This window comes from Coccinella septempunctata, chromosome 8 (genome assembly GCF_907165205.1).
Source record: "Coccinella septempunctata chromosome 8, icCocSept1.1, whole genome shotgun sequence".
Lineage (NCBI taxonomy): Eukaryota > Metazoa > Arthropoda > Insecta > Coleoptera > Coccinellidae > Coccinella > Coccinella septempunctata.
In genome coordinates this window covers 32,284,684-32,297,923 of record NC_058196.1, presented here as the reverse complement: position 1 = coordinate 32,297,923, position 13,240 = coordinate 32,284,684, and the positions used below count along the sequence as shown (strand labels likewise).

At 41.1% G+C, this 13,240-nt stretch overlaps 1 protein-coding gene across 5 annotated transcripts in view; it reads left to right on the top strand.

The window, feature by feature from the left end:
* LOC123319387 (zinc finger and SCAN domain-containing protein 20-like) overlaps nucleotides 1-13,240 on the top strand; it is a 53,024-nt gene that overhangs the window by 27,423 nt on the left and 12,361 nt on the right. For 3 of the 5 annotated variants that reach the window (XM_044906312.1, XM_044906308.1, XM_044906309.1), the window contains exons 2-3: nucleotides 5,692-6,462; nucleotides 8,130-8,216. In XM_044906312.1, the coding sequence (XP_044762247.1) occupies nucleotides 5,710-6,462; nucleotides 8,130-8,216 (840 nt within the window). In that variant the 5' untranslated portion in view covers nucleotides 5,692-5,709. The remainder of the gene's footprint in view (nucleotides 1-5,691; nucleotides 6,463-8,129; nucleotides 8,217-13,240) is intronic. The other 2 variants (XM_044906313.1, XM_044906310.1) reach the window with 1 other exon arrangement.

The following is a 13,240-nucleotide window of genomic DNA, read 5'->3' as shown; positions in this document are numbered from 1 at the left end:
ATTTCAAAAGGTTTGCCACTACCCTAGACGATTTCTGTCAAACCTCCTTCCATTTGAAACATTTCCGGTCTATTTATTCTTGATGGAGATGCCTATGCTTCAATAATGGTAAATAAAGCATAAATTTCCCACAGATTTAGACTAGCGAATTTCTTGAATGTTTATGTTCAATTGGACTTGGACTCATAAAATGATATATACAATATACACATGATGATATAAGTTCAATAGGCGATAGCGGTTTGTTTTTGTTTATCGCAGATTGTTTTAAGTTGGAAATGATGAAAGTCAAGTTCTTCCTACCTTATGGTTTATCGATATGTTCTACGTCAATTAACAGATCAATATTTAGTAGTACAGCTCTGATAGGAGGCACAGTAGATCTTAAGGTCTAGAAGTCTAGAAATCTAGCCCATAACTGTGGTTGGTTGTGTAGAGAACCTTCCTCCCGAAATGGCTTGTTCTTATTTGAGGTCATTGAAGGATGTTCCCCGGAACTGTCTTCGAAACTTGCGAGAAACAAAGCGATATACTTAAAAACAGTTGTTGACAAAAAAATTTATATTCGTTTTGCATGATAACATGCAAAACTCCGATTTCTGCTAGGTACAAAACCTACATAGATGATATTCGTTCATCAATATTCCGAAAGCTCGCCTAATTAAAATGAGATGAATGACTGTGAAGACCTTGCTAAAAGTTCAACTAACCGTACAGCTCATTCGCATTGAAAGAGTGGATTAGCTGTTACGTACCATTGTTTAGACGTTTTGTAACCGATTGAATTTGATGAATCTTCTATTTACCTACATAAACAACTTCTGCATGCCGACAGAAATTTCGAGGTTTTTTCATAGCTGGAAATAATCAACCAAAATATACCAGAACGATGATCCATCAACTTAATTGATTAAACTCGGAAAAAAATCTATTTTTCGAATATTCCCAAACTTCCGAAGAGGAACTCAATTCTGCATAGTTTATCTGAATGAGCAAGTTGGGGAGATGCATATTTTGCAGGAAGTACTTCAAAATCGTCTCGCTTCTGACTACTGGGTTATTTGGCCTATGCGGCATTTCAACTACCAAACGTTATATCTACGCGACGCCAGAACTACTGGTTATTGAAACTAACTGATAATATTAAAACTACCAGGTAGAAATCTATGGTTGTCAGTTGACGTCCACTCTACTTGACGAGTGCAGTTACCAGTGCACTAAGCTCACATGGAAATGACAAAATAAACACACTGAATTCCAATTGACAACTCCAATCTGTCTCTTATCTTCAACAACCTACGAATTCCGCATAAATCGAACATTAAATCCGTCAAATCAATTCGCGCAGCGCTCCATACCATCAGTTTTACGACTCTGAAACTTCTACTTCTACAAATGACCCCCGCCATTCAGTAGCCATCGGATTAAATCCGCACAAACGATACACGTTGATCCGAACGGTTCAATTGAATACCACAGCCCGATACAGCACCTTCCAATTGAGCCCGAAGAGCAGCTCCGAAGACGTTAAACCAGTCGGTTTGATTGATTGATGCGCTCTAATGTATGCACTCCTGAGCGCCATACTCAATCAGTTGTCACCAGGGCTGTCACCTGGGGGACTTTGCGATTACATTACGCCATAACCTTGATCCGCGCAAGAAGTTGATTGAAATGAACGCCATTCGTGTTTGGAACACATAAAGTTGTAACACTTCGGGTTTATGATGAAGTGGGATGATCATCGCGAGTTGTCTTGTGGTGTTTTTCTCGGTGTGCGAGAGATGTAACCTGGGACGTTGTTAGAATATAAAATTATATGTTTGAGATGAGATTTCAAGTTGGAATACCACGGGGACTGAGACCTTTTGGTCTGCCTCAAGTAGTTTGGTTAGGTTAGATCAGTTTAGGTTAGGTTTGGCTAGGTTAGATTAGCTGAGGTTTGGTTAGGGTAGTACATTGCCTCTGATGGTTTGGTTAGGTTAGATTAGGTTAAGTTAGGTTAGCGGCGTACACTCCTCTGCGACCTTATGAGCTATATTTTGACCCCATCAGAGCTGTTTTCACAACTGCTCCTTCTACAGCTTGTTCTGCAGCACCAGAGTTCAAAGGAACTTCGGTATCTGAGACGGCTTGAAGGTGGCTCCTATAATTTTCTCGCCCAAGACGCAGGCTTGCAATGGCAAGGCATTCTGTAACCAAGTGAACAGGAGTTTCCTCTCATTCACTACCGAATTTCGTTTCTGGTGAGCTCTTTCTCATCATATGCTTTCTCAAGCGACAAGATCCTGTGAGGAAGACGGTGAAGATAAGTAACATATTTTTGCTGATATCCAAATACTTCTTGGATGTCGCAGTTTCAAAATCCCGAAGGAACTTCTTTGAAATGATCTATTCCTGGAAGATTACTTCAGAAGGTTCATCTTAAGGTTTCTTCCTTCTGCAGAAAATCTTATAGGTGCATTTTTCTATACCACAGAAAAGTTCTGGTCCAGTAAGTGGCATTTAGCTTCCTTTTTGTCGAGTGTGTTGGCCGTCTTATTTCCTTTGATTACAGGGTGACCACGAACCAACGATAGGAACTTGACTATCAGAATGGATAGCGATGTCACATCATTGCTAGTTTCTTTCCAGATTCATCTTTCAAATGCAAGTATTTCTACTTAAAAAACAACTCGAGCAGATGCCTAACGATAGTGTACACTTGGTGCTTGCTTCGTATATTCCAACGCCAGCCTCTGTCGTGGTTTTTGAACCATCTGCGAACCATTTAATGATAGTAACTTTGAAATTTTGGATAGTGCATCCATTTTTCCATTCTTCCCTGTCATCGTGTTGAAGTTGAAGGCTCTAACTATCCGTCCATTTCCAGAGTTTCATAGATTGGATTCTGAGCCCCTTTTCTGGAGTTGGCTCTCACGCTTTAAGCCTATGACTAAGTCCAGGACCAGAGTTTCATAGTTCTGAAACGACTGGATCAACTGATAAGTTGAAGGATGATTTCAAACGAACTCTGACGCCCTCTGCAATGCCAGCAGAGCTTTAGAAGCCATATACTTGATGTTCCTTACCTCATTTACTTCTTTTTCCCTAAAATTCGAACCAATTGCTGTAATCCTTTAGACTCTACCATATTTGGTCGAAAAATGCTTCGTATATCACTTCGTTATAAATGCCTTTCCACCACCATGACGGAAATATAGACAGGTGGTATTCAAAGAGGGCCCGCATGCGTGCAAAACGAATTACACCTCAATCAGTCGGTTTGACCGGTAGAGGTACCGCGAAATGGATAGAGTTGAACGTTAGATATTCGCATAGATGAAGGATTCTAAATGCGCTCAGGAAGAACGGCCAGACATAATGGATGGTACCGTTGGCCTGTCTGGCTTCCTAGTCACGTGGCTCGCAGCGCTTCAGGATAGAGCTGGTACCTGTAAATCACATTCTTGAACGTTGGTCGTTATCCTTCTTGGCCGGTACGGGAGGGAAAGAATCTACGCTATTTTCCGCGTCTTTTCCGATCGTAGGAACGCTCGTGGATTGACGAGTGTATCCGTCAAGAATTCCTTTGGTACTTAGGTCTGCGGTACTTATTTGAATGTGTTTGTGAGGACGCACGAGCCTAGAGAAGCACTCTCTTTCTCGAAAGGCTTTGTCGTTTTTCGAATACTCGCAACTTGGGTTTCTATAAGAGCTGAACTACAAAATTTTCGGGATATGATGTCGATGATGAACTCATTGAAACTCTACGGATTGTTTCTGGTAACATCTCTCTTTGGAGAGCATTCAATGAATGACCAAATGATCGAATCTGGTGTTACAAGCATTCTACAGATACTGCCCTTATTTTCTTCATTTCTAATCCCAAATTCAGTCCGTATCTGACTTCTTTTTCCTGTTATTGAACGAAATGCCGGGCGCTGCTAGATGACTCCATCGGAGTCACTCAGCGTGTTGTATCTCTTGGATAAACGCTTTATAAACATGTAACGATGGACTACCATTATAACCAACATAAATATCGAGATTGATGATTATTATTATCATTCGCTTTTAGAATTGAGGAAGTGTTCAGGATTGTGCCGTTAGTCTATCTCAACGGGAATGATTTGAGTTGTGGGATTGCGATGGGAATTGAAGCGTATCAGTGAAAGTATAGGATGATGCGAAAGAAATCCCTATCCAGTGATTAAAAAAAAAAGGAATTATTCAGGTTTCAAGACTAGAGATTTCATATTGAGGCTGAGGACCAAATTTCCTCACCTTCAGTCAATTAGCAATGGCTATCTTTGTGTGACTTCAATTGGTACATTCATTCAGATTCTAATAGCGTCAAATGACTGGGATAAGGCTTTTCAGAACTGTGACCATTTAAATCTTTAGTTCTAATAGCCTTTTTGTTTAGGCTTCTGGAGTGCTGTCAAATCTGTCCTAAGAAGCCTTGGTTGTCAAATCTAGAGGAATGAGAACTGGTTCGGGTTCTTAGCCTCACCAATTTTGGATACTTTTCACAACTGCGCCATCTACATCACCCTCCAGTTCAAGTGCTCCAGTAAACTCTAGTATCAGAGAGGGCTATCCTATAATTTTCTCGTCTAAGACATTCCTTGCACAGGGTTGCAATAACGAGGCATTCTGTGACCAGTTTTACAGGAGTTTCATCCTTTTCCTCACAGAATCTACACTAGTTAGTTTCTGATAAGTCCTGTCTCACCATATGCAACCGAACGTGAGGAAGCGTAACTTATTTTTGGTCTTGGAGTTCCAAAATCCCGAAAGACGTTTTTGGAATGATCCATTCCCAGGAAATTCCCTTCAGAGAGTTCCTCTTTTGGTTTTTTCCTCTCCAGAATTCCACAGAAAGACTCCGAGCCAATAAGTAGGGTTTGTGCAAGTGTTGTTGGCTTCTTCCATTCTTTTGATTCCATGGTGGCCAGGAACTCAGTATAAAGAGACCTTGTTGTTCCTTCAGCACTCCAATATCAGCTTTGAATCGATGCATAGGAGTTCACGGCTTTTGTAGCAGCTTGACTATCATAATGGAACACTAGGTCATCCTTGATAGTTTCTCTCTAAGTTTATGTCCACGCATCTCAAGTATTTCTACAGGAGAAACACTAGAGCAGTAGGTCTCGGTGCTTGACTGGTATATTCCAGCGCCAGCTCCTGTCGTGTTACCATTTGATGGTATTAACTTTAAAATTTTGTGTAGTGTAGGTATTGCTCATCCCATTCATCCATTTCACACAGCATCGTGTTGAAGTTCCTCTAAATGCTTACCTTTAAAATCATAACATCATTAGCTAGGATCTCTGTTGACATGTACTTGTTCACAGAAGACCTGGCTCTTTGATTTTTGATTGCCTGATTATCTGTACCTCATGGGCCTCATGGGCTATCTATCTCTAGATGTATAGAAGTGAGATCTGTGAGGAATTATTCTAGTGCGAAATTTTACCTTTCAAAGAGCTCGATTTGAAATTTTTCGATAGATACTTCACAAGATATATTTCACTCAGGGCTATCTACCCAAAAAATAATGAATTTCTTGTTATCCAACCTAACCTAACCTAACTTAACCTATTATAAACGTGATTAGATGCCTCTGTGGTTCAGTTTTTGACCACAGCAGACTAATATCTGATCCTAAATATTCATCAACCTCTCATGAATTTTCTGTCTTTCCAGTAGCCGTTCTACGAAGACATGGGAAGTGAGCATTACTGCCTGAGGTGGAACAATCATCAGAGTAACCTTCTAGGAGTATTCAGCCAGCTTCTGCGGGACGAGAGCCTAGTCGACGTTACTTTGGCCTGCTCGGAAGGTCATTCGATCCGCGCCCACAAGGTAGTCCTGTCGGCCTGTTCCTCCTACTTCCAGACCCTCTTCATAGACCACCCCAGCCGGCACCCCATCGTCATCCTCAAGGACGTGCGTTTTTCCGAGCTGCGCACCCTCATCGAGTTCATGTACAAGGGCGAGGTGAACGTGGAGTACTGTCAACTCTCCGCCCTGCTCAAGACGGCCGAGAGCCTCAAGGTGAAGGGCCTGGCCGAGATGACGCGAGACTGCAAGACTGAAAACGAACAAAACGAGCCCACGGAGCTGGTGACGAGGAAGCCCCCGCACCAGCTCCTGATGCCGGTCCAGCCGCCCGTCGCTACGATAGTGAGGCACGAGGAGGAGGCTCAGGAGCAGATCGGGTCGTCGCCGGTGATGTGCAAGGAGTCCCCGGACAGCGAGAAGGAGACAGCGTCCATCTCCAACGAGAACATGAGGAGCGAGAGTCCGATGATGTGCGGGGAGGAGGATGTGCCTAATGACATGACGATACACAACAACACGGCTGTGACGTCGTCGCATCTACCGCCGCCATCTTGCGGTAGGCTGTCGCCTCAGATCAAAACGGAGTCCCTACCTGGGACGTCCCTGCTGCCGCCGGTCCAACAGGTGCCTCTGGTGAGTGAAGACTTGCTTTTTTCTTTGCCTGTTATACCATCTTTCGTTGTCACCGAAATTGTCACAGTTGAACATGTAGGATTATCGGTATAAACTAATTTCGTAAGCACCAAGTGGGAAAGCTGAGAGGCAATAACAACAAGGACTCTTTATTCTGAGATTCTGGTGACTCTTGAATAAAAGAAACCAAGAGGCCACTTACTGGCCCAAAGGCTTTCTGTTGTATAGGGAAATGCACTTCTAAGAAAGAGTGTCTGGAGAAGGAAGATACCAAAGGCCTCTTGAGGAATATCCAAGAAGTATTTGGATCTGAGTTAGAATAAGCTACGCCTCCTTACTGGCTTTCTCACAGCTCGTTGTCTTCTCAGAAAGCATATGTTGAGAATGGGCTTATGAGAAACTGACGAGTGTAGATTCTGTGGGGAGGAGGAGAAAACTCATTTTCATCTGGTGACAGAATGCCTCACGCCAGTGTAAGCCTGAAAATTATAAGAGAAATGAGGACTTCGCTTTCTTGAAGCCCTCTCAGGAGCTCATTGGAACTCTGTAGCTAAAGGGCGAGCTGTAGATGGCGCAGTTGTGAGTACAGCTCTGATGGGGAGGGGTCACATCAGACCTTAAGGTCGCAGTGGAATGTAGCCATCTTACCAAATTATAACTAACGCGAATGTAAACAAATCTATGTCAGTCGTAAGTGGCACTTTCATATCACCACTGAGGGATTAATAATTCTCTCAGAAAATTGATGAGTATACATAAGAATCACTCGAATTTACAAAAACATTAACTCAACCAACACTTCTCTGCCCCCCAGCAGTTCTGTCAGCTGTCAGCTCATTCGAAATGAATATAGGTTAACAGTTTGACGGAAGTGAAGTTGGCATCGGTTTGACCCATAGAGCCAGGACAACTATTTTTAACCTCAATTTTCACACTATGGGAGATAGAACAGACAGAAAAACGCTTGAATTTTATCCACATAGATACATAGATTCCTGATGTCTAATGTTATCGTACAAATACAAATTCAACAAGTCTATTCCTCGGTGCCAAAAAAAAAACGGTTGAAAACTAACGTCTCCTAGGTGGAATAAGCCCGAGATATGAAATATTAATAAACAACTTACTGAATAATGTTGTCGTAGGTTGTAGCTAATATTAAGTCCTCGACCTTGCTTTCATATTTTCCCGAAGTTGAACCGATAAGCACAAGATAGTATATCGCATTTTTTCGATGATAATGGGCGTTAATGTGGATTTTGGATCAACATTTTCGTTATCGCTATTCCACCAATGGGAACGCTGGAAATTTATGGCGTCTCGCTGATTTGGATCCATTGGAGGATGGATGAATTGAAATTTTTACCGAGAATTTGGTGAGAAACATTCTAAGCCCCACCTATGTTAAGAGAAATGATTCAGAATGTAAAAACTTATTCTCTCAGGAATAATCAAAACTCATGATCAAGATACCTCAAGAATCTTGAAAGCTAAGAGTTTACCTGGAAGATGGTACAACAGAAGCTAAGAATATCATCTACATCAAAATTCTATAGCCTATAATGCCGAGTGAAAGCATTTTAGTTATGATAGATTTGGTGTCCTATGCATTTTTCTCAACGGAGCAAGTCTTCAGGTTTTTGGATGACGAAATTAATTTGTTTCAGAGTCTCAAGAAAGAAGTTGACTGGGGTGGAGGATCAGATGAGAAAAATACTAAAGATCCACCGGAGTTTTCTCGATCACAAGATCAGGTAAGAGCAACATCCAATATCGAGTAAATCATCAATGTTATTTCTGCTACACAAAATTCATATATTCGGTATTTATATGTATGTATACGATCGCCATTATACGAAGGTTTAGATGTGTGTCACAAGAATATATTTTTTCATCTGTATAATTCTGACTCCCAAGTCGTAACGCTAAAATACATATAAAAAATCTGAGATTCAAGTCAAAAATCAGAGTTTCATGTCAAAATTCTGGGATACAAGTGAGAATTCTGACTTGTTCCTCAGATTTCTTGCCTGCATCGCAGCATTCTGACTTGTATCTCAGAATCTCTTGACTCCCATGCCAGATTTCTACTTATACCTCAGAATCTCGACTCACAAGCTAGAATTCTGACTTGTACCTAGGATTTTTCACTTGTATCGCAGATTTTCGGTTTGAAACTCGAAATTATGACTTGTATCTCAGAATCTCTTGTCTCACAAGCCAGAATTTTTACTTGTATCTCAGATTTTTCACATGTATCGGAGAATTCCGACTTGTTACTCAAAATTCTGACTTGTCCCTCAGATTTCTTGCCTGCATCGCAGCATTCTGACCTGTATCTCAGAATCTCTTGACTCCCAGGCCAGAATTCTTACTTATACCTCAGAATCTTGACTCACAAGCTAGAATTCTGACTTGTACCTAAGATTTTTCACTTGTATCGCAGATTTTCGGTTTGAAACTCGAAATTATGACTTGTATCTCAGAATCTCTTGTCTCACAAGCCAGAATTTTTACTTGTACCTCAGATTTTTCAGATGTATCGGAGAATTTCGACTTGTAACTCAAAATTCTGACTTTTACCTCAGATTTCTTACTTGCATCGCAGAATTACGACTTCAAATTCAGAATTCTGACTTATATGTCAAATTCACTTGACTCACAAGCCAGAATTCTTACTTGTACCTCAGAATCTCCACTCACAAGCGAGAATTATGACTTGTACCTAAGATTTTCCATTTGTATCGCAGAATTCCGGTTTGAAACTCATAATTATGACTTTTATCTCAGAATATCTTGTCTCAGAAGCCAGAATTTTGTCTTTCATCTCAAATTTTTCACTTGAATCGAAGAATTCCGACTTGTAACTCAGAATTCTGACTTGTACCTCAGATTTATTACTTGCATCGCAGAATTACGACTTTCAATTCGAAATTTTGACTTGTATCTCAGATTCATTTGACTCACAGCCAGAATTCTTACTTTTACCTCAGAATCTCGACTCACAAGCTAGAATTCTGACTTAAACCTAAGATTTTCTACTTGAATCGCTAAATTCCGGTTTGAAACTCAGAATTATGACTTTTATCTTGGAATCTCTTAACTCACAAGCCAGAATTTTGACATATTTCTCAGATTTTCTACTTGTACCGCAGAATTCAGAATTGTAACTCAGAATTCTGACTTGTATCTCAGATTCTCCCGACTCACAAGCCAGAATTCTGACTTGTGTCTCAAAATCTGGACTTGCAAGTCGAAATTATACATTTGGAGAAAAATATTTTTGCGTGGCACTTGAAAGCTGGAAAAGACGTATACAGAGGTCTTTTAACCCTATTCTTTGGAACGTTCCGGAGTAGGAAACTTTGCACAAGTCGTCCGTTCTTTTTCTTTATTGTGCGCATGCAAGAAGTTGACATTCATTTTGGCTAAAATAACGTTTTTATTTGCTGAATGCGGCAGCTTGTGTGCAAATTCAGTTTGGTCTGTGGGTCCGGGAACGAACATGCGCACAAGAGACGTTCCTTCAGCCAAACAAAGCGTCAACTTCTTGCGTGCACCCATACTCCGAAGATCGAGGAACGGCCGAAGCAAGAAGTTGATGTCTGGTTTGGTTGCAGGAACTGGACCCTTGCGTCAAACGCGAAGGATCGCCGAGGCTCTATCCCTGCATGTACTGCGGCCAGTCGTTCCCGCACCAGAGCAAGCTGACCAGGCACATACTGTCGCACAGTCTGGAGACGCTGAAGTACCGGGAGATGCACCAGCAGCACGCGGCCCTCGGTATACCGCCCGAGGCCGGTCCGCCCTACATAGAATCCTCCCCATACGCAAGTCGCGTACCGATGATGGCCCACGAGCCGCCCGATCCCACCGATCAACCGCCGACTCAAATGGACTTGGATGCGGGCGACTCGGCGGCCATGGCCGCGGTCAGCGGCGGTAGCAACTCGGGCGTGGTGTTGTGCAAGTTCTGCGGTAAATCTTTTCCCGACGTCAGTTCACTGATCAGCCATCTGCCGGTGCATACCGGCGACAGACCTTTCAAGTGCGAGTTTTGCGGTAAGGCCTTCAAGTTGCGCCATCACATGAAGGACCATTGCAGGGTGCACACGGGGGAGAGACCGTTCAGGTGTTCGTTGTGCGGGAAGACCTTCTCGCGGTCCACCATACTGAAGGCGCACGAGAAGACTCACTATCCGAAATATGTGAGAAAGTTCCTTTCACCTAGTCCGTTGGATAACGAAGAGGAGAGCCCACACTAGTTCCACTTATATATTTTTTTTGTTACGTATAGATGTGCTTGTTGACTCTGGCGATGTTCGAATGATGGCCTGTCTCTATCTGAACACACCTATCCTGGAAGAGGATGCCTATAACCTCAAGCGTTTTTTTTTTTCCAAACAAATAGAGAATGAACTAAGGCATAAGAAAGCTACTGATGTTAAAAATAGCTCACGTACATAATCACAGATATAAAGCCGATGATGAAGTTACTTTGTTGTGTTTCTTGCACGAGTTACTCGGGTTTCGTCCTACAGGCACTTGGAGCCAGTTGAGTTACTTGGGACTCTTTTTATTGATAGGTTACTCGGTCGATGTTTGAAAGCGATTTTATCGGCAAGTTACTCGAGTCTAATTTTATAAGATGGGTGTTTGAATTGTACCTATGGGCAGGTTACTTGGGACTAATTCTATGGGCAGGTTACTAGAGTCAAGGTTTGAAAGCAAGAAAGTAAGTGCCTGTAAGCACTTCCAGAAACAAGTAAATAACGCTCATCATTCAGCTCACTTGAATGTTTTTTTGAGATATCAACCTATGTTCGAATGGGAAAAGAATTTTCAGTATATTTTAATCCATACTTTCGATTCAGTTTGCCTTTGTTTGCCAACATCGAGTTTTAACACATCTTCCATACAATTAGCATCATATAACGAGTTTATAGGCTTGTTACTTGGGACATTGCCTATGTGTTACTTGGTTTATTCAAACGAAGGTAACTTCAAATCATTTCAAAGACAAAGTTCATATGTGAGTTACTTGGGACTAGGTTTAAAGGCCTTTAAGCAGTTCCATTAACAAGAAACAAGTAAATTATGCTCGTTTTATAGATAGAAAATTATCGCCCAGCCCAAGTAACTGTTTTTTTCTGAGATATCAACCTATGTTCGAGTAGGAAAAGAATTTTCAGTATATTTTAATCGATACTTTCGATTCAGTTAGCCTTTTTTTACCAACATTGAGTTTTAACACATCTTCCATACAATTAGCATCATATAACGAGTTTATAGGCTTGTTACTTGGGACATTGCCTATGTGTTACTGGGTTTACTTAAGGGCAGGTAACTTCAAATCATTTCAAAGACAAGTTCATACGTGAGTTACTGAGGACTAGATTTAAAGGCCTTTAAGCAGTTCCATTAACCAGAAACAAGTAAATTATGCTCGTTTTATAAACAGAAATTCATCATCCAGTTCACTTGAATGATTTTCTTTGAGATATCAAGCTATGTTCCAGAAAAAAAAATATTTTCCATGATATTTCAATAGAATCCTTTGATCTAGTTTGCCTTTTTCCGACAACATCGGGTCTTAACACATCTCCGATAAAATTAGTATCAGAAAGCGAGTTTATAAGCTAGTTACTTGGGACATCGGCTGTGGGTTACTTGGTTCATTCAAATGCAGGTAACTTCGAATAATTTCAAAGCCAAAGTGAGTTACTTGGGACAAGATTTCATGGCGAGTAACTAGACAGGCCTATAGAGACAAGTAACATGCCTATAGAGACAAGTAATAGGCCTATAGAGACAGGGTAAAGTCAAAAAGTAGTCTAGATTCCGAAAATGATGAAAAATTGGATATTCTCCTTTGAGATGGCAGGGTGGTATCGTGTTTCACCATTTTCGGATCACCCTATAAAGTCCAATATAGTCTTAGCTTATGCGTTGGGTTGAGTCGATTGCATCAAAGTTTGAATCATCCTCCTAGTCCGAAATTTAAAAGAGTTATCACCGATCGAGCACTGTTGACTCACCCTGTATAGACGAATTACTCGGATATAACTGAAAATTTTGAAGCAGGTATTTGAACCAGTTACTTGGGACTAGTACTAAAGGCTGGTAAATCAAATCAAAACAGTTTCGAGTAATTTTATGGTCTACAATAACTATGGTTGTTATTGATTGTGATTTTTCATAATCCGACTACTTTGCGTCATGACATAAAACTTACCAGAGGTTTAAGACATCTTCCTGAAAAAACCAAACTTGTTTCAAGTATCTTCAGCGTTTTGAGATCCCAGTTGAGTTTTTCCAAAAATCGCCATGAGTTGAGTGTAGGCTAGGGACGTATTCCTTGTAAACTCTGGAAGAAAACACATCAATGTAGGTCTGCACAAACGAATAAATGAGAACATATCTAGAAAAAATGAATTTCATTCCGCCTAAACTATTTCAAACTTACCAAGAAATTACGAAAACTAACACAATCAGATGCTTTTCTGAAATATTCATCGATAGAAACAGTCCATCATTCGCACATCCGACGTTTTTCTACAATGTTGGGAAAAGGACACCAACAAAGCTCTATGGGTGTGAGTCTGTGGGCGATTGGCAATTTATTCACCTTCAATGCATCGGATCATCGATATTTGTCGTGAGCAATCAGGTATCGATTGGTGTAGTTTGGTGAAGCCATTCCAGTTGGGAAACAGCAACATCGGACATGTATTACTTCTCCGAAAGTAATGGGATATTAGCGTGAGCATATCATCGA